General features: G+C 42.4%; 1 protein-coding gene across 1 annotated transcript in view; it reads right to left on the bottom strand.

Annotated features, from left to right (window-relative positions):
• slc35f1 (solute carrier family 35 member F1) overlaps nucleotides 1-22350 on the bottom strand; it is a 393799-nt gene that overhangs the window by 84708 nt on the left and 286741 nt on the right. Inside the window, exons 4-5 of the mRNA XM_063033745.1 lie at nucleotides 7072-7231; nucleotides 1234-1390 (exon numbers count right to left, since the gene is read on the bottom strand). Coding sequence (XP_062889815.1) covers nucleotides 1234-1390; nucleotides 7072-7231 — 317 coding nt within the window. The remainder of the gene's footprint in view (nucleotides 1-1233; nucleotides 1391-7071; nucleotides 7232-22350) is intronic.

The raw sequence follows: 22350 nt of genomic DNA, 5'->3' as shown, positions 1-22350 counted from the left end.
TTGTACTCCCTCTATGGCAAGAATGTCTTTCCTCAGATTAGGGGACCAAAACTGCACACACTACTCCTGGTGTGGTCTCACCAAGGCCGAGTACAACTGCAGTAGTACTTCCCTGCTCCTGTACTCGAATCCTCTTGCTATGAATGCCAGAAAGATAATAATAATGTCAGATACATAACAATAGGGAAAAAAACTGTGACCCCTATTAAATGGTTTAAATATTCAACTATTTTAACTAATTTATCTATTAAATGGTTAAATTAAATAAGTAATGCAAAAAATATAAGTATAAAATGTAGTGAGGCAGTGTTCAATGTCCATTCAGACATCAGATGGCAGAGGGGTAGAAGCTGTTCCTGAATTTTTGAGTGTGTGTCTTCAGGCTTCTGTAGCTCCTTCCTGATGGAAGCAATGAGAAAAAGTCATGAACTGGGTGATGGGGGTCCTTAATGATGGACGCTGCCTTTTTGAGGCATCGCTCCTTGGAGATATCCCGGACACCATGGAGGCTAGTGCCCATGTTGGAGCTGACTGTGTTTCCAACTCTCTGCAGCTTACTTTGAACCTGTGCAGTACCCCGCCCTCCCCCATATCAGATCGTGATGCGGCCAGTTAGACTGCTCTCCATGGTACATCTGCAGAGATTTTTGAATGTCTTTGGAGACACACCAAATCTTCTCAAACTCCTAATGAAATATAGCAGCTGTCATGCACTGTTTGCAGCTGTTGGGTCCAGGTTAGATCCTCAGAGATAAAGCAGTCAGATTGAAAATCACATCAGATGCCAATAGCAGGAATTATGTGGTGCTTGAGAGAACATTGGACGGTAGGCAATCAAAGTTCAAATTATAATAAAATCCATCAACTAGAGTACAAAATTATTGTTAAACTAAAAAGATAACAATTTCTCAATGTCTTGTACAAGAAACATTCATTGCTAGGAGTACACATCAGAAATCCAAGTCTATGGGACACCATGTAGGAAGAAAATTGTTTACTAATATGAATAAAAGCAAACTTTCTGATATGTTTTTCAAACAATGACCTGAATTTATCTAAAATCTCATCACATCCCTAAGCAGCATTTTATTGTAGTTCATACTGTGAATTGCTTTGAAGTGCTTGACAAGTTAATAGGCAAAAAATCTGCAATTACATTTTCATAAATCAATCACATCATGTTGAGAGTTAAATTGATAAACCCATTTTTATGGAATAAGAAAAAGAACTCACAGTTGTATGCCACTGAAGAAAGACCCAAAGAGCCCAATCATTCCTAGAAACTCCACCCGGCTTAAGTTCTTCACAATAAATTCCTCACAAACATTGGAAATTCCATATAATGTGGCTCCTGCCAAAACTAGCAAGTCTCCAAGCAGCTTATTATCACCTGGCCAAAGAAGACAAAAGAGAATCAATTGCAGAGTTAGTTTTGGACATATGATAGAACACTTTCGGAGAAAAAAATCAATCTCTATTTCTTTGACAGGCATAGAAATACATTGGAATATTATTAATATTATAAAAGGAATCATAATGTCCCAGCATATTAATATTTGGTGAAGGAAGTACCTTAACATCATAAACTTTAAAACCAAGTGAAAATGGTTAGAAAGGCACTTTATTCTAGTGGACATTGGTTTGTATACGGAAGTAGCTTGTGATTCTTTCTTCTCAGTCCTTTAATGAAAGCTAACCAACACTAAAACCAAGAAGAGCCGTTGCACCACACCTCTGGAATTCAGCATGCATCCATGCTGAGCAACAGTGAGCATGTCATTGTTGAGTAAGTCCACTTGAAAGCACCCTCAATGACACTATCACTATGCCGATTGGAGGAAGTCTACCAGAGCAGATAGGGTTGGACTTCCCTCCTTTTCCATGGATGGAACATTCTGGTTTACTTGCCAGACTATAAACATGAGGATGGCGTTGCATTGATGCAGAGAAAACCAAACTTGTGGAGAAACATTTCGTTCACAAGTAAAAGAACATTTTCAAAGATGATAGCCCTCAGGGCAACTTCCCTCACACAGGAGCTCGGAAGAGTTTTTTTTTCGGGTTTAACATGGGCACATGGAGAAACATGACAATTGAATGCATCACCTAAGGTAATGCCAGATAAGCAGTTTCAGTGGAGTTTTCAAAAGGGAATTAAAAACATTTGAAAAAGAAGTACTTTACAGAAAATGGGAAATGAGCTGCCTGGCTCTGGGCTGAACTAGGGACTTCTCTCTGTGTATTTCAGTTCAGAACGCTAATTGCTTGCGTTTATTGTTTGCATGATTTGCTTTTTTTCTCTGACGGTCTTTTTTTAATCAGTTCTTTTGGGTTTCTTTGTTTTGTGGCTGCTTATTAGATGAATCGCAAGGATGTATTATATATACATTTTATAATAAATGTACTTTGAACTTTGAAATGCACCTCATAGAAGTTTTATGATGATTATCAGGTGGGACCCCCAGCCAAAAGATATGGGCATTCCATCACTAATGTAGGTGTAGCTGTCTTTGCGATCTGCACAATATTATCAACCACTTTGTACAGTGGCAATTAGACATGATACTGTATGTTGTGAATTCCATGCTGTTTTAATGAAATGAAAATAATTGTGCTGGAAAATATTTTAAAAGAAATAAAACTACAAGGTCATAAGAAAAGAACAGAGAAGAGGGACTAATAGGCAATCCCTTTAAAAGATCTGCCCTTGATATAACAGCTTCTTTCTGTGCTCTGTGATGTACTTACAAACCATCTGGGGGTAGACCTAATTAGCTTCAATCATGTAGCGTGGTAACTTCCTGAGGACAGCCTTGAGTTTAGAGTATTGAAGAAACAAAATAATAAACTGCTTTTATAACAAGTCTTTTTGCAATAGATTTACTTTTTGAATGGATGGCATTGGTTGGGCCAAAGACCCCAGGGTGCATTTGGTGTGTTAATGGAAGTACTGTATAGAATTATACTTTAGTTGCTACTGCAGAAATATACCAACTCCTTGGTTCCCTAATGATTCAAAAATTCAAAGTACATTTAGACAATAGGTGCAGGAGTAGGCCATTCGGCCCTACGAGCCAGCACCGCCATTCACTGTGATCACGGCTGATTTATTATCGAAGTACGTATGCAGTATACATACGCTGAGATTCGTCTCAGTTTGTTTATCTTTAAACTGCACTGGTCAAAGAACACTGAAGCTGTCTACAAGAAGGGTCAGAGCCGTCTCTATTTCCTGAGGAGACTGAGGTCCTTTAACATCTGCCGGACGATGCTGAGGATGTTCTATGAGTCTGTGGTGGCCAGTGCTATCGTGTTTGCTGTTGTGTGCTGGGGCAGCAGGCTGAGGGTAGCAGACACCAACAGAATCAACAAACTCATTCGTAAGGCCAGTGATGTTGTGGGGATGGAACTGGACTCTCTGACGGTGGTGTCTGAAAAGAGGATGCTGTCTAAGTTGCATGCCATCTTGGACAATGTCTCCCATCTACTACATAATGTACTGGTTGAGCACAGGAGTACATTCAGCCAGAGACTCATTCCACCGAGATGCAACACAGAGCGTCATAGGAAGTCATTCCTGTCTGTGGCCATCAAACTTTACAACTCTTCCCTTGGAGGGTCAGACACCCTGAGCCAATAGGCTGGTCCTGGACTTATTTCATAATTTACTGGCATAATTTACATATTACTATTTAACTATTTATGGTTTTATTACTATTTATTATTTATGGTGCAACTATAACGAAAGCCAGTTTCCCCCGGGATCAATAAAGTATGATTATGACTATCACTATATGCTTTCGGATTTTTAGCTCCCCCTATTCACCTACCTAGAGGAAAGAGAGCAGCGAAAATTTACCGGATACTGCTGGGACTTGAGGATCTGAGTTTCTGGAAAAGGTGGAATAGGTTAGGGCTTCATTTCCTGGAGCGCAGGAGAATAAGGGGAGATCTTATAGAGGTACACAAAATTTTGAGGGGTGTAGATAGCATGAGTTTTATACACGCTTTGTTCCCCTCAGGTTGATTGAGACGAGAGCTAGAGGTTTAGGATGAAAGGTAAAATCTTTAAGGGAACACACACAAAATGCTGGAGGAACTCAGCAGGACAGACAGCATCTATGGAAAAGAGTACAGTCGACGTTTCAGGCCATGACTGAGAAGGAAGGGGGAAGATGCTGGAATAAAAGAAGTGGGGCTGGGGGGGGGAGTGGGGAAGAGGCTAGCTAGAAGGTGATAGGTGAAGCCAGGTGGGTGGGAAGAATCAAGGGCTGGAATGGAAGGAATCTGATAGGAGAGGAAAGTGGAAATAGGAGGAGCAGGGATACCGGAAGTAATAGGCAGGTAAGAAAAAATGAAAGGTTAAAGTGGGAATGGGGGGGGGGGCAAGATCTGTTCACTGGAAGGAGAAATCAATATTCATGTCATCCAGTTTCTGAAAGAGAACTTCACTCAGAGGAATGAGCTAACAGTGGAAGTGGTAGATGCGAGTTCAATGCGAGATGTTAGAGCACAAGACCATAAGTCACGGAAGCAGAATTAGGCCATTCATCCCACTGAGTCTGTTCCACCATCCCATCATGGCTGATCCTGGATCCCACTTAATTCCATACACCTGCCTTCTCGCCATATCATTTGTTGCCCTGACCGATCAGGAAACGATAAACTTCCGCCTTAAATATACGCATGGACTTGGCCTCCACCACAATCTGTGGCACAGCATTCCACAGATTTACTACTCTCTGGCTAAAGGAATTCCTCCTTACCTCTGTTCTAAAGGATCACCCCTCAATCTTGAGGCTGTGCCCTTGAGTTCTGCATAATCCCACCATAGGACATTTCCTCTCCACATCCACCCTCCCTGGTCCCTTCAACATTCAGTAAACTTCACTGAGCTCCAACCCCAGCATTCCTCTCAATTCCAGCGAGTACAGGCCCAAAGCTGCCAAAACGCTCCTCGCATGTTAACCCCTTCACTCCCAGAATCATCCTTGTGAACTTCCTCTGGGCTCTCTCTAATGACAACACATCCTTTCAGAGATATGGGACCCAAAACTGTTGTCAATACTCCAAGTGCGGCCTGACTAGTGGCTCAGCATTATCTCCTTGCTTTTATATTCTACTCGCCCTTGAAATAATGACAACTTTGCATTTGCCTTCTTTACCACGGACTCAACCTGTAAATTAACCTTCTGAGAGTCTTGCATGAGGACTCCTAGGTCCCTCTGCACCTCTGATGTTTGAACCTTCTCCCCATTTAGAAAATAGTCTGCACTATTGTTCATTTTACCAAAATGCACCATCATACATTTCCCAACACTGTATTTCATCTGCCACGTTTTTGCCCATTCTTCCATTCTTTGTTTTTGCATTGCTTCCTCAGGCCCTACTTACCCCTCCACCTATCTATGCACCATCCGCAAACTTTGCCACAAAGCTATCAATTCCATTATCTAAATCACTGGCAAACAATGTGAAAAGTTGCAGTCCCAACACTGACCCCTGTGGAACACCACTAGTCACCGGCAGTCAATCAGAAAGGGTTTCTTTTATTTCCACTCACTGCCTCCTGCCTGTCAGCCATTCTACTATCCATGCCAGTAACTTTTCTGTAACACCATAGTATTTTATCTTGTTAAGCAGCCTCATGTGTGGCATCTTATCAAACGCCTTCTGAAAATCCTAGTAAAAGACATCTACTGCCTCTCCTTTGTCCACCTTGCTTGTTACTTCCTCGATGAACTCTAATACATTTGTCAGGCAAGATTCCCCTTCACAGAAACCGTGCTGACTTTGACTTATTTTATCATTAGTCTCCAAGTAACTTGGAACCTCGTCCTTAATAATAGACTCCAACACTTTCCCAACCACTGAGGTTAGACTAACTGACCAATAATTTCCTTCCTTTTGCCTTCCTCCCTTTTTAAAGAGTGAAGTGACATTTGCAATTTTCCAGTTCTCCAGGACCAAGCAGAATCAAGTGATTCTTGAAAGAATCCCTTATCTCCTCAGCAACCTCTCTCACAACGCTGGGCTATAGTCCATCTGGACCAGATGAGTTATCCACCTTATCACCTGTAAGTTTCCCTTGCACTTTTTCCTTTGTAATAACAATGGCACTCACTCCTGCTCTCTGACACCCACAGACCTCTGGCACACCTCTAGTGTCTTCCACAGTGAAAACTGATGCAAAGTACCCATTGGGTTCATCTGCCCTTTCTTTGTCCCACATTACTACCCCACCACCATCATTTTCCAGTGGTCTAATATCAACTCTTACCTCTTTCTACTCTTTATATAACTTTAAAAAGTTTTTGGTATCTTGCTTTTTATTATTGGCTAGTCTGTCCTCACATTTCATCTTTTCCCTTCTTACAGCTTTCTTAGTTGCCTTTTGTTGGATTTTAAAAGCTTCTCAATCATCCAACTTCCTACCCAGTGTTGTTACCTTAGATGCCCTTTCCTTGGTTTTTATGCAGTCCTTAACTTCTTTTGTCGGTCACAGTTGCCTATCCCTGCCGCTTGAGAACTTCCTCCTCTGAGGGACATATCTATCCTGAGCCTTGTGAACTATTCCCGGAAACTTCATCCGTCTCTGCTCTGCTGTCATCCCGCCAGTATCCTCCTCCAATCCACCTAGGCAAGCTCCTCTCTCGTGCCTCTGTAATTCCCTTTATTCCATTGCGATACTGATACATGTGAGTAATGCTTTTCCTTGTTGGGATAGGTACATTGATGAGAGGGGTATGCAGGCCTAGTTGCATCTACCTATGGGTGAAGGTAGGTGGTATTAGGTTGAAAACCATACCAGCATGGACTAGATGTGTTGAAAGACCTGTTTTTCTACTGTAATGCTCTAACCTTATACACCAAATCTTACTTGTGCCTAGAAAAACTATGTAAATCAAACCTTACTAATGGCCCAAAAGTGTTTGGAATAACGCACTTTCTCAATTGTGAAAAGCACCTAAAAGCTTGAAGTTAATAAAGAAAACATGCTTTGTGGTTTGTACATAATGTTACAAGATGGTTCATTACATCTTCAGCTGGCAGAAGTAATGAGTAACTCACCAGCTCCTTGATGCCTTCCGACAAGAACATCCGCTCCCACCATGCATCCCATCCCTAGCAGACACACACCGACTCCAATGAAGTGAAGAGCCTTGTATCTCACCAGCAGGAAGAACCAGGACAACAGGAGGACCACTGGAATAACAAAACAATCTAAGAGCTGCAACACAAAGAAAAGGGCAAAGTCAAACATTGTTGGCATAGAAAAGTTTGACAACAAATGAGCAATGGCTTTGATTCCATATGGCTGTAGACACACAGAGTTCACAATTCCTTTCCTGGATGTCTCAGATATTCATCCGTTCATTATGTGCCATGCCATATAATGTGAGTGATCATGATCTACCGATCACCATGATTGTTTTTGGCAATTTTTTTTTCTATAGAAGCGATCTGTCATTGTCTTCTTCTGGGCAGTGTCTTTACAAGATGGGTGATCTCAACCATTATCAATACTGCTCAGAGTTTGTCTGCCTGACGTCAGTGATTGCATAACCAGGACCTGTGATATGCACCAGCTGCTCATATGACCATCCACCACCTGCCCTCATGGCTTCACATGACCCTGATCAGGGGCTAAGCAGGTACTGCACCTCGCCCAAGGGTGACCTGCAGGCTAGCGGAGGGAAGAAGTACCCTTCACCTCCTTGGTACAGCCGCATCTCCACCCTGCCATCCTAATGACCTTTGAAATATACATTATTCCATCCAATTATTTTTATATCCTGATGTGTGACTTTTAAGCCCACTTGAAGATAAACGGATGTTCCAGGGCTACTGAAAGTAATCATACCAAAACATACCGTAGTTCTGGAAATCAGGTAACAAATGATTTTCCATGTTAGTATGTCCTTGCTATGATAGGAAATCACTCTGCGTCCCAAGAAAATTACAATATACTCAAGAATGCAAGTAGAAAAATTAAAAATACTCAGTAAGTTCTACAATTAAGTGGCGAGAAGACGATCCATCCAATGTGGAGGCTAGTGAGCTGCAACAAGATGGCAGGAGGAATCCTGTGCTTTGGGAGTGGGGTGGTGATGGGGGAGAGGGGGTGAAAATAGATGGTGTGGCAAGCAAAACAAATACAAGTGGGAGCTCTGTCAACTGGCAAACCACAATACAAGCCTTTCCGCTTGTTGGCCTTTGCATATTGTGTGTTGATTGCCTTTTGCAACGTGCTACCAAATCAGCTTCATTTACCTGTTCAGGCAGCGATCATGACAAATTGGTGTGTAGAAAAGTTGACCATAAATCCACCAGCCGCTGGTTCAAGTTAGCAAGTTGAATTGTTATACAGCTCTACTCATGTATACAGCCAAATGAGACAGTGTTCCTCCAAAGTTCAAAGTAAATTTACTATCAAAGTACATATATGTCACCATATACAGCCCTGAGATTTGTTTTCTTGTGGGAAAACACAGTAGTTCCATGAAATACAATAGAATCTATGAAAAACTGCACTCAAAAGAAAGGACAAGCAACCAATATGCAAAAGATAACATACTGTGCAAATACAAAAGAGTAAGAAGTAATCATAAATAACTAAGCAACAAACACTGAGAACATGAGATGAAGAATATTTGAAAGTGAGTCCATTGGTTGTGGGAACAGTTCAGTGATGGGCCGAGTGAAGTTATCTGCTCTGGTTGAAGAGCCTGATGGTTGAGGGATAATAACTGTTCCTAACAGTTATTGATATCGTGCATTACTAAATTACAATAAAAGAGGTCTGTATTTCTTCATAATCTAACCCTGATGGTGTGAGTCCTGAGGCCCCTGTACCTACTGCCTGGGTGGAGGTCCCTGATGATGGATGCTGCTTTCCTGCAATGGCATTCCATGTGGATATCCTCAGTGGTAGGCAGGACTAAAGTGCGATACACAGTATGTACAGTCACACACAGTACACAGCATCTATAGTTACAGTAGCACATACAATCACAAAATAGTATTAGCACATGTTGTTGAGTGCTATGGCCTGAGCACTGATGAGGTATGGGGTGTTATCCTGGAGCCACGTTTCTGCAAGGACAAGTACACAGCAGTTCCTCATCTCGTGCTGGGTCAGCCACAGGTGAAGGCAATCCAGCTCGTCTTCTAGGGAGCGAATACTGGACAGCAGCACCAATGGAAGAGCTGGCCTGCAGTGACCACCTCCCAACCCAGCACAGCTTCCAATGTGCTTCTGTTTTCTCCCACACCACCCCCGGCACCTCCTCCCCTGGATAGCCTGTAACAGGTGACGCTGCAGCATGAGGGTCTGGACTGTGCAACGTTTGTAGCCACACAGCTCCCCTGCTATCGGTCTCGCCAATGAACCAGACTTGCAGTACTTTGTATTATCAATGTCCAATATTGTTTGTCTTGTTGAGATGGTTATAAGGGTTTGTCCTGTCTCCTTTGATATACGAGACCAGGGGTCCCCAACCTTTTTTGCACTGCGGACCAGTTTAATATTGACAATATTCTTGTGGACCGGCCGACTGAGGGGGGTGGGGGGAGGAGTGTTCAAGTAGGGTTAAACTCACCTCAACATGTCTTTTAAGTTAGGGTTGCCAACTTTCTCACTCCCACATAAGGGACAAAAGTAGCAGTCAAATCCCGGGACACTTTACCCCAGGAAAGACTACCATGACCATGAAGCCTTGCACGGGCACCTGTGTGCGCATGTGTGACGTGCGCATCCGTGATGTGCGCATGCGCGTACGTGCAGATTTTTTCCCCCACAAATCGGTTTTGCCTTCATCTTCCCAACTAGACTGTACATACATTATTTCTACTTTATATAGGCTGTATATTTATTATATCATTCCTGCTTTTACTATATGTTAGTGTTATTTATTTTCGGTTTTATGTGTTATTTGGTATGATTTGTTAGGTTATTTTTCGGGTCTGGGAACGCTCAAAAATTTTTCCCATATAAATTAGTGGTAATTGCTTCTTCCCTTAATGCCATTTCGGCACAAACAGTTTCATAGGAATGCTCTACCTTAGCGGGGGAAATACGGAACAATGGCGGTCCCGTATGGAACAAAGCAATTTAGCCCAATATACGGGATGTCCCGGCAAATACGGGACAGTTGGAAACCCTATGTTCAAGTTCAACAGTGCGTGACAGGGAATGAGGAAAGGTGCAGCTGACTCATATCGTTTCCTCACGGCCCAGTAGCACATGCTTTGTGGCCCGGTGGTTGGGGACCACTGTACTAGACAGTACTAATAGCAGTCCAGGTAAACATGAAGTAGACCAGGGGAAAAGGTGAAGTTAAGTCTTACATCTTTGGATCAACCTTTCTTGAACCTAGGTGAACTTTCATGAACTGACTGCACAATTACCACCTGAATTTCGAAACAATTGCCCCAGAACCCAGCATTTACCAGCTAAAGTCATCCCGGTGCATGAGAAGGAGGGATCTTTGTCCAATGAATCAACATTGGATCATCATCCGGGTTAGTGGGCTAGTAAGACAACTTGTATTTTGATGCTCTTCCTGCATTATACAATACAAATAAAAAACACCTTAAATTATTCTGACTCTGAAGTAACTCAGTAAAGATTCAAGAATAATTACATCAGGAATTTATATGAATTGAGTGACAGATAAGATAATTGATTCTTACCATAAAATTCTCACAACACTTTTGATCTTTCAAATAACCTTTACCCTTTCTTTTAAAGATTTTGAAAGCCATGAGTTTTCCTTAAGTAAATAATATATGTATATGCTGAATTCTGAAGTATTGATGTTTCCCCAGATGTCAGAGGAAAACTCGAATCAAACTGAAAAGATCAAATAGGGTTCCACTTCGACAATATCAAGGGACCTTGCTGGTCTCAACCACTAAACCTATGAAGGTATAAATAATTTATCCCACCACATCCATAACCTGCAATCCAGAGATGAATCACATATTGATCTTGTACTGTGGCTGGAATTTAACTTTTGTTGCAGAAGTAATATCTTTGGAGTAATTTACTTATTTTTTAAAAAATTATTCGGACACGGCACGGTCTAGGTCCTTGCAGTCCTTTGAGCTGCACTGTTCAGCAACCTCAACTTAATCCTAGACTAATCACGGGACAATTTATAATGACCAATTAACCTACCAATCGTTATATCTTTGGACTGGCATTTTGAATAATTGACTTTGGAAGGCAGAGTAAAGGGAATAATATTAATACTCTGCTAGTCATAAATCATCGCACTCAATTTTAATTTTTATTGACGTCAAAATTATTCCCCCTCATTGTAGGATTTTGCCTGAAGGCAGACTTGCTCTTTATTTCATCATGTGGTTAAGCCATGATGTAAACGAGAAAGTGCCTTAATGAATTTCATTCCAGTTAAGTAAGATAGAGTTTATTCATCTTGTACAGCAAAATTTCATCCCAATTATGAGAATGCGAACTTAGCCTTTTTACTAAAATGCAAGTCTAACTTCCATAAATGCTGGTACTTCATATGAGTGAAAACAATGCATTTATTTATTCAGATACAGCACAGAATATGTCCTTCCGGCTCTTTTGAGCTGCACCGTCCAGCAATGCCCTGATTTAATCCTAGCCTAATCACAAGACAATTTACAAAGACAAATTAACCTACCAACTGCAGCACCGAGGAAACCCACACAGTCAGGGGAAAACGTACAAACTCCTTACAGATAGCGCAGGAATTGAACCTGGGTCGCCTGTACTGTAAAGTGTTGTACTAACCACTACGCTACCGTACAATTAAAGATCTAAGCCTATTGATGTCTACATTAAAAGGCTTTCTAAAGTTTATCATGATGAATAAAAATTAAAAATTTATTCAAATTAAATGCAGTTCACTGCTAATTGGTAAAATTTCTATCACAATTTTGCCAGAACAATGCAACTTGATGTCACTTTTATTTGATAATGTTTAGCACTTATTTTCTTTATGGTGTACAGAAAGTGGTGACATAGGTAGACAGAACGATGAAGTAGGCATTTGGGATGCTTGCCTTCACAGCTGAGGCATGAGGCGGGGGGGGGTTGACATTCTCGTTGGCTTTTGCACAATTTGTTATTGTGCGCATGGGGCGTGTTAATGTTCTTGTTACTGTTTATGTGATCTGTATCGTTTTTGTGAGTGGAGAGGTGTGTTTGATGTTTTTCTTTCAACGGCCTCCATGGTTTTTTTTGTTTCTTGGCTGTCTGGAGAAGACCAGTCTCCGAGCTGCATATTGCATACATAGTTTGATAACAATTGCATCCCTTGACCCTTGCACCTTGAATATAGGAATTGGAATTCATGTTGCAGTTATGTTTGGAATATCAGGTATCATTCTGTTTCTCTCACTACAGGAAGGATGTGATTAAGCTAGAGAAGGTGCAGAGAAGAGTCACAGCAATGTTGTTTGGACTGGAAGGCATGAAACCGTAAGAAGTTGGAGCACAATTGGGCCATTCAGCCCATCGAGTCTGCTCCACCATTTTATCATGGCTGATTTATTATCCACTTCAACATTCTTCTGCCTTCTCCCTATAATCTTTAACTCCCTTGCTAATCAAAAATCTATCAACCTCCACTTGAAACATACCTAATGACTTGGTAGACAGCTGTGGATTCCACAGATTCACGTTCCTCTAGGTAAAGAAGTTCCTCCTCAGCTTTAAAAGGGTGGCCTTGTATTCTGAGGCATTACTTCTCTTCTATATATATTCCATTATCTCAAAATGAATACGAACATTGTATTTGCATCTAACTACCAAGTCAATCACTGAATTTTCTTCCCATTGAGAAAAGTATCTATTCTTTACTCCTTCTACCAAAGTGCATGACCATACGCTTCCCTAAACTGTACACCATCTGCCAGAGATTGGATAGGCTGGAACTATTTTCCCTGGAGCAAAGCAGGGCGGGGGGGGGGGAGGGGGAATCTTGTGGAGGTTTATAAAATAATGAGTGGCCTAGATAGGGCAAATAGTCACAGTGTTTTCTTTTCTAGGGTAGGGGAGTCTAAAGCATATCCCTTGCTTCCAGTAAGATGCTAGCATATTTGGAAGCAGCGGCTTGTCGGGGGCCAACCAAAAGTGCTTTTGTCTTTTTTATGATTGTAAGACAATGTTGGATGATAAGAAAAAGCATGGTAGATCTACCCCATCAGTGAGCTGCTCACTGGCGGAGGAGCCAGAGGACCATGTAACTGCCTGCTACAGAATGGCATCAGAGTTGGTGTGTGGTCTGCAGTCTAACAGCAAGTGACTGTCTTGGATGCTTCTCTTACAAGTGCAAGACACTGTCAGACATTGGTAATGTAAAATGCTGCAAGCCCATTTCCCTTGTTTATGGGGAGCCAGACAGTGGGGGAGCTGCATGGCCTTGGCTGTAGTGAGGACGAGGACTCAAGCCGCGGGCTTGCCTGTTGCAGCAGTCCGGGACAGGAGACGCCGCAGGCAGTGTAGCGTGGTGGCAATGCTGAGTTGGAGGCTGCCCTCTCCCACTGGTGCTGCCATCCAGTGTTTGATCCATGGAAGAACAAGCTGGGCTGTGTGCATATCTGTGTACGTTCGTCTGCTGGCTGCTAAGATCTGTTTGTCCTTGCACCAGCAGTTTACTGGACACGTCACTCAAGGACGTGGGCATATATTTTTTAGAGTGACTGTATACTTTACTGTTATTATATATGTGCTATATGTTCCTTGTGATGTGTATGACTTTTAGTGCTGTGTTTTGCACCTTGGCCACTGAGGAACACTGTTTCATTTGGCTGAATTCATGGGTATTCAGGTATGCTTGAATGATAATTAAAATTGAAGATGATTTATTTCAGGAATGAAGAAAGATAATGATTATTGCTTGGTTCAAAGGCATTGACTTGAAATCTTACTCGCTTCTTTTCCTATGTGACCTGCTGAATTTTTCCCCATATTCCCGATTCCATAACGCAACACAGGGCAGCAACCTGATAATAAACCTGATTCTGATATGGGTCTCTAATGTGGACTAGAAGTGGGAAGGGGGCAGGGCAGGGAATGGGAAATCAAGGTCGGGAAAAGGGGAAGGGAAAGAGGAGGGAGCATAAAGCACCAGAGAGACATTCATGACTATTGCAGATTTCCTCATGTTCATGACTATTCATGTTTGGTAAAATGATAATTACACTGCTTCGAATATAAGGTGAAAGGTGACCTGAGGGGCACTTTATTCGTCTTTTGCGCATTGATTTTGAAACATGGCAATTTTTTGCCCTGGTGCTACAAAACAACAAATTTTATGACATATGGCAGTGATAATAAACCTCATTCTGATTTCTTTCCACAGAGAGGGCCATAGATACAGATAACATGCTGCCAGAGGTGGTGGTAAAGTCAGGTACAATTACAACATTTAAAGAACATTTGGACAGGTGCATGGATCGGAACAGTTTAGAGAGATACAGAATACGCAGGTAAATGCTTTCAGAACAAACAGACATCCAGGTCAACTTAGACAAGTTGAGAAGAAGGACCTGTGTCTATCCCATCTATGAGTATGAATCTATCAAGATAATTCCTCTTGAACTAACAAAAGGATAAAATAAATTATTTACAATAGCTGCCAAAAAATGATGAGCCAAATATCACTCCCACTGTCCATTTTTATGCAGGTAAACACAAGACTGTACATAAAGTTTACAAAATGCCACAAAATTGAAGAAATGCCTAAATGTTGGAGATACATTAACATGATGGAGGTGAAATTAGTGTGAACACTGGCAGCAAATGGGCTCATAGTAAATTGTAAATACACACAGAATGCTGGAGGAACTCAGCAGGTCAGGTAGCATCTATGGAAGAATATAATGAGTCAAACTGACAGCCTTTTTTGCCTACAGGGTTCTTTTGCTTTTCAATGGAAAAGAACAACTTCGTTGTGCGATATTTCTCCACCTGAGATATGGAGTATGACAAAAAAGGAGTGACAATATATTTTAAACCTATTTCATGACACACCTAATGGATTCTAAACAAATGGGTGTTGCTACAGAAAATAAATAATATCTAATCAGTAATCGAAACAGAGTTAAATAACAAACACAAAATGCTGGAGGAACTTCAGCTCCTAGAGAAGGTGTCAGCCCAGAACATTGAGTGTTCATTCATCTCCACAAACATTGCCTGAACTGCTGAGTTCTCCTGGGTTTAGAGTCCTAGAGTCATACAAAAATGCAGTGCAAAAAAAGGCCCTTTGGTCCATTTTGTGTGTGCGGAACCATTTAAACTGCCTACTCCCATCAACCTGCACTAGGTCCATAGCCCTCCATACCTCTACCATCCATGTACCCACCAAACTTCTCTTAAACGTTGAAATCCAGTTCACATGCACCACTTGCACTGGCAACTCTCTCCACATTCTTACAATCCTCTGAGTGAAGAAGTTTCCCCTCATGATCCACTTAATCTTTTCACCTTTCACCCTTAACCGATGACCTCTAGTTGTAGTTGTGGTAAACCATATATATACATGTGTTGTAACTGGGTTACCTGTCTGGACACGCCCCTCTGCTGACTGCTCCTGTGGCTCCTTCACAGACCCCTGAATAAAGGCGATTGCACCATTGCTCCTCCTCCTTAGTCCAGGGGCTGATACTCAGCATGGTCGAGGTCACTTTTACTGCTAATAAAAGCCTTTCAGTATTTACTCTACTTCCAGTCTTTGGGAGTAATTGATAGTGCATCAGTAGTCCCGCCCAAACTCAGTGGAAAAAGTCTGCTTGAAAGAACCCTGTCTATACCCCTTCATAATTTTGTATACCTCTGTCAAATCTCCCATCAATCTTCTACATTCCAAGGAATAAAGTCCTAACCCGGGGGTCCCCAACCTTTTTTGCACTGCGGACCGGTTTAATATTGACAATAGTCTTGCGCACCGGCTGACCGGGGTGGGGGTGAAGGGTTGCCAACGGACAAGAGTAGCAGTCAAATACGTTGTGTTTACCCCGAGAAAGACTACAATGACCATGAAGCCTTGCGCGGGCACCAGTGCGCATGCGTGCGCCTGCCGATTTTTCTCCCATTGCAAATCGATTTTGGCGATTCTGTTCCAGGGTGGGGTATTAATCGCGACCGGAATATCGGTGATAAGTGGCTAATACACTCAGTTTCATTTCTAAAAGAGTTTATCTAACGAATTTAATATGAAACACACAGCGCACATTTTCCTTGCATGAGTACAGTGATAAGTCAATTATCAGGGGAGGACAGGGGAGCATGAAGTAAGTGTTGAATGAACTTCCAGTAAAAGTGGCAGAAACAGGTTCGATATTATTATTTAAAGAAAAATTGAATAGGTATATGGAAAGGAATGGAGGGTTGTGGGCTGAGTGCAGGTCGGTGGGATTAGGTGAGAGAAGCGTTTGGCACGGACTAGAAGGGCAGAGATCGCCTGTTTCTGTTTGTTATATGGTTATATAAGTAAGTCAATAGCATCATAACATTTTAAGTAACGTTTGGATATTAAACACACAGCGCATATTTTCCCCGTATGAACATATAAAATCATTGCAACACACCAATATCGCTGCATCAGTGGGATACCTGGGCCTGTTTCCCTGCAACAAGACAGTCCTATCGAGGGGTGATGGGAGACAGTGATACTCGAAGGGGATTCCTTAAGTCCAGTCTATTCCGCAATTTAGTTTTCGTTGCATTCATTGCAGAAAACTCCGCTTCACAGAAATATGTTGGAAGCAACGTTTTCAGTGCTTTTGTGGCTATCTCAGGATACTTAGCCTTGACTTTGACCCAGAATGCCGGCAGAGATGTTATGTCAAACATACTTTTCAGCCCGCCGTCATTTGCAAGCTCGAGGAGTTGATCTCCTTCCCGCGCTGACATGGATGACGCGCGGATAATAACCTCGCGTGCGTAATGGCTCTACAGTGGGCGTGACAGGGAATGAGGAAAGGTGCAGCTGACTCATATGGCCAAATCATATCATTTCCTCACGGCCTGGTAGCGCACGCTTTGCGGGCCGGTACTGGTCCACGGCCCAGTGGTTGGGGACCGCTGTCCTAACCTATTCATTCTTTCCTTATAACTCAATGCTCTCCAGTCCCAGCAACATCCTTGTAAATTTTATCTGCACTCTTTCAACATTTACAGCTTTCCTGTAGGTAGGTGAGCAAAACTGTACATTTTGTGGGATTTACTCAGGATTTCCAGCACCTGCAGATTCTCTTTTGTTTTTGTCGTGTTGAATGACCAAAATCTGGAAAAAAATTGAACTTAATGCATGTTCTTCCATTGGCTATGAACAAGACATGAAATTCAAAAAATGTATGCTTCTTTTCACTCCCACCTTATATTGACTGATTATTTTACTATCCTTATATAGTAACCCAACATTTAAAAAAGGATAAACCATAGTAGCAAGGCATGGGAAGGTAAAGCAAGCTATTACTAATAATTCACAAGGGATTACATATCTTCACTTTCTATAATACTCACATTTGAAACCAAATGCAGCAGTGAAGATTTTTCTAGCTCCCATTGTAATTTGTAGCCCCAGATGTGGCTACAAATAGAAATTGCTTGTCAAAAGGGCAATGTTGCAACAGTCGTGGGGGATTTCAATATGCAGAAAATTAGGTTGGTGCAGATTTTGGATCCCAAGAGAGATCATTTGTAGAATACCTATGAGATGTTTTTTTAGAACAGCTTGTGGTTGAGCCCACTAGGGGACCAGCTATTCTAGATCAGGTTTTACGCAATGAAATGGATTTGATTAGGGAGCTTAAGGTAAAGGAACCTTTAGGAAGCAGTGGTCATAATATGATAGAATTCACCCTGCCATTTGAGAGGGAGAAGCTAAAGTTAAAAGTATCAAAAAGGATCTTGTGCTTTCCCAGCATACATGATGAATAAACTCTTCCTGGGCTTCATGAACATGGTGGAGTTTGTCAATTATAATCGATACCTGTACCCAACTGGAAGCCCAAGCAGAGTTTATTCATTAAATGTTTCAATATTTCAGTGGAGTAAAGGGAGTTACAAAGGCATAAGAGCTGGCCAAAGTTGATTGGAAGGGCATACTAGCAGAGATGGCAGCAGGGCAGCAATGGTTGGCTTTCTGGGAGTAATTTGGAAGGCACAGGATAGATACATCCCAAGGATGAAGAAGTATTCTAAATGGAGGATGACACAACTGTGGATGGCATGGAAGGTCAAAGACAGTATAACAGCAAAAGTGAGGGCATATAATAGAGCAAAAATTTGTGGGAAGTTAAAGAATTGGAAACCATTTAAAATCTAACAGAATGTAACTAAAAAACCATAAGGAGGGAAAAGATGAAATATGCCAGGGTCCGGGATATTTCTGATCGTGTCCAAGATATCCTGAAGTGGGAGGGTGAAGAGCCAGAGGTCCTGGTACATATAGGTACCAATGACATAGGTAGGAAAAGGGATGAGGTCCTGAAAGAAGAATATAGGGAGCTAGGAAGGGAGTTGAGAAAAAGGACCGCAAAGGTAGTAATCTCGGGATTACTGCCTGTGCCACGCGACAGTGAGAGTAGGAATGCGATGAGGTGGAGGATAAATGCGTGGCTGAGGGATTGGAGCAGGGGGCAGGGATTCAAGTTTTTGGATCATTGGGACCTCTTTTGGCGCAGGTGTGACCTGTACAAAAAGGACGGGTTACACTTAAATCCTAGGGGGACCAATATCCTGGCAGGGAGATTAGCGGGGGCTACTGAGGTGACTTTAAACTAGAATGGTTGGGGGGTGGGAATCAAATTAAAGCGGCTAGGTGTGAGGAGGTTAGTTCACAACAGAGGGATGGGAACCAGTGCAGAGAGACAGAGGGGTGTAAAGTGAGCGTAGATGCAAAAAGTACAAAGGGGAAAAGTAAAAGTGGCAGGCCGACAAATCCAGGGCAAGCATTAAAAAGGGCTAAGAGAGTTGTAAAAGAGCGCCTGAAGGCTTTATGTGTCAATGCAAGGAGCATTCGTAATAAGGTGGATGAATTGAAAGTGCAGATTGTTATTAATGATTATGATATAGTTGGGATCACAGAGACATGGCTCCAGGGTGACCAGGGATGGGAGCTCAACGTTCAGGGATATTCAATATTCAGGAGGGATAGACACGAAGGAAGGGGAGGTGGGGTGGCGTTGCTGGTTAAAAAAGAGATTAACGCAATAGAAAGGAAGGACATAAGCCGGGAAGATGTGGAATCGATATGGGTAGAGCTGCGTAACACTAAGGGGCAGAAGACGCTGGTGGGAGTTGTGTACAGGCCACCTAACAGTAGTAGTGAGGTCGGAGATGGTATTAAACAGGAAATTAGAAATGTGTGCAATAAAGGAACAGCAGTTATAATGGGTGACTTCAATCTACATGTAGACTGGGTGAACCAAATTGGTAAAGGTGCTGAGGAAGAGGATTTCTTGGAATGTATGCGGGATGGTTTTTTGAACCAACATGTCGAGGAACCAACTAGAGAGCAGGCTATTCTGGACTGGGTTTTGAGCAATGAGGAAGGGTTAATTAGCGATCTTGTCGTGAGAGGCCCCTTGGGTAAGAGTGACCATAATATGGTGGAATTCTTCATTAACATGGAGAGTGACGTAGTTAATTCAGAAACAAAGGTTCTGAACTTAAAGAGGGGTAACTTTGAAGGTATGAGACATGAATTAGCTAAGATAGACTGGCAAATGACACTTCAAGGATTGACGGTGGATATGCAATGGCAGGCATTTAAAGGTTGCATGGATGAACTACAACAATTGTTCATCCCACTTTGGCAAAAGAATAAATCAAGGAAGGTAGTGCACCCGTGGCTGACAAGAGAAATTAGGGATAGTATCAATTCCAAAGAAGAAACATACAAATTAGCCAGAGAAAGTGGCTCACCTGAGGACTGGGAGAAATTCAGAGTTCAGCAGAGGAGGACAAAGGGCTTAATTAGGAAGGGGAGAAAAGATTATGAGAGAAAACTGGCAGAGAACATAAAAACGGACTGTAAAAGCTTTTATAGATATGTAAAAAGGAAAAGACTGATAAAGACAAATGTAGGTCCCCTGCAAACAGAAACAGGTGAATTGATTATGGGGAGCAAGGACATGGCAGACCAATTGAATAATTACTTTGGTTCTGTCTTCACTAAGGAGGACATAAATAATCTTCCAGAAATAGTAAGGGACAGAGGGTCCAGTGAGATGGAGGAACTGAGCGAAATACATGTTAGTAGGGAAGTGGTGTTAGGTAAATTGAAGGGATTGAAGGCAGATAAATCCCCAGGGCCAGATGGTCTGCATCCTAGAGTGCTTAAGGAAGTAGCCCAAGAAATAGTGGATGCATTAGTGATAATTTTTCAAAACTCGTTAGATTCTGGACTATTTCCTGAGGATTGGAGGGTGGCTAATGTAACCCCACTTTTTAAAAAAGGAGGGAGAGAGAAACCGGGGAATTATAGGCCGGTTAGCCTAACGTCGGTGGTGGGGAAACTGCTGGAGTCAGTTATCAAGGATGTGATAACAGCACATTTGGAAAGCGGTGAAATGATCGGACAAAGTCAGCATGGATTTGTGAAAGGAAAATCATGTCTGACGAATCTCATAGAATTTTTTGAGGATGTAACTAGTAGAGTGGATAGGGGTGAACCAGTGGATGTGGTATATTTGGATTTTCAAAAGGCTTTTGACAAGGTCCCACACAGGAGATTAGTGTGCAAACTTAAAGCACACGGTATTGGGGGTAAGGTATTGGTGTGGGTGGAGAATTGGTTAGCAGACAGGAAGCAAAGAGTGGGAATAAACGGGACCTTTTCAGAATGGCAGGCGGTGACTAGTGGGGTACCGCAAGGCTCAGTGCTGGGACCCCAGTTGTTTACAATATATATTAATGACTTGGATGAGGGAATTAAATGCAGCATCTCCAAGTTTGCGGATGACACAAAGCTGGGTGGCAGTGTTAGCAGTGAGGAGGATGCTAAGAGGATGCAGGGTGACTTGGATAGGTTGGGTGAGTGGGCAAACTCATGGCAGATGCAATTTAATGTGGATAAATGTGAAGTTATCCACTTTGGTGGCAAAAATAGGAAAACAGATTATTATCTGAATGGTGGCCGATTAGGAAAAGGGGAGGTGCAACGAGACCTGGGTGTCATTATACACCAGTCATTGAAAGTGGGCATGCAGGTACAGCAGGCGGTGAAAAAGGCGAACGGTATGCTGGCATTTATAGCGAGAGGATTCGAGTACAGGAGCAGGGAGGTACTACTGCAGTTGTACAAGGCCTTGGTGAGACCACACCTGGAGTATTGTGTGCAGTTTTGGTCCCCTAATCTGAGGAAAGACATCTTTGCCATAGAGGGAGTACAAAGAAGGTTCACCAGATTGATTCCTGGGATGGCAGGTCTTTCATATGAAGAAAGACTGGATGAACTGGGCTTGTACTCGTTGGAATTTAGAAGATTGAGGGGGGATCTGATTGAAACGTATAAGATCCTAAAGGGATTGGACAGGCTAGATGCGGGAAGATTGTTCCCGATGTTGGGGAGGTCTAGAACGAGGGGTCACAGTTTGAGGATAGAGGGGAAGCCTTTTAGGACCGAGGTTAGGAAAAACTTCTTCACACAGAGAGTGGTGAATCTGTGGAATTCTCTGCCACAGCAAACTGTTGAGGCCAGTTCATTAGCTATGTTTAAAAGGAAGTTAGATATGGCCCTTGTGGCTACAGGGGTCAGGGGGTATGGAGGGAAGGCTGGGTTCTGAGTTGGATGATCAGCCATGATCATAATAAATGGCGGTGCAGGCTCGAAGGGCCGAATGGCCTACTCCTGCACCTATTTTCTATGTTTCTATGAAGGTAAGCTAGCCAATAATATCAAAGAGCATACCAAAAGATTTTTCAGATATATAAGGAGTAAAAGAGAGGCAAGGGTAGATATCGGACTGCTGGAAAATGGCACTGGAGAGGTAGTAATGGGGGACAAGGAAATGGCGGACGAACTGAATAAGTATTTTGCATCAGCCTTCACTACAGAAGACAGTAGCAGTATGCCAGATGTTCGAGAGCACCAGGGGGCAGAAGTGAGCGCAGTTGCTATTACTAGGTAAAGGTTACTTGGGAAGCTGAAAGATATGAAGGTAAATAAGTTACCTGGACCAGATGGACTACAGCCCAGGGTTCTGAAAGAGGTGGCTGAGGAAATTGTGGAGGCATTAGTAATGATCTTTTATGAATCAGTAGGTTTCTGTTATGGTTCCAGAGGACTGGGAAATTGCAAATCTTCAAGAAGGGAGGGGGACAGAAGAAAGGAAATT

This window comes from Mobula hypostoma, chromosome 2 (genome assembly GCF_963921235.1).
Source record: "Mobula hypostoma chromosome 2, sMobHyp1.1, whole genome shotgun sequence".
NCBI classification, from domain to species: domain Eukaryota; kingdom Metazoa; phylum Chordata; class Chondrichthyes; order Myliobatiformes; family Myliobatidae; genus Mobula; species Mobula hypostoma.
The sequence above is the reverse complement of the archived record's forward strand: the minus strand, read 5'-3'. Positions and strand labels throughout refer to the sequence as shown.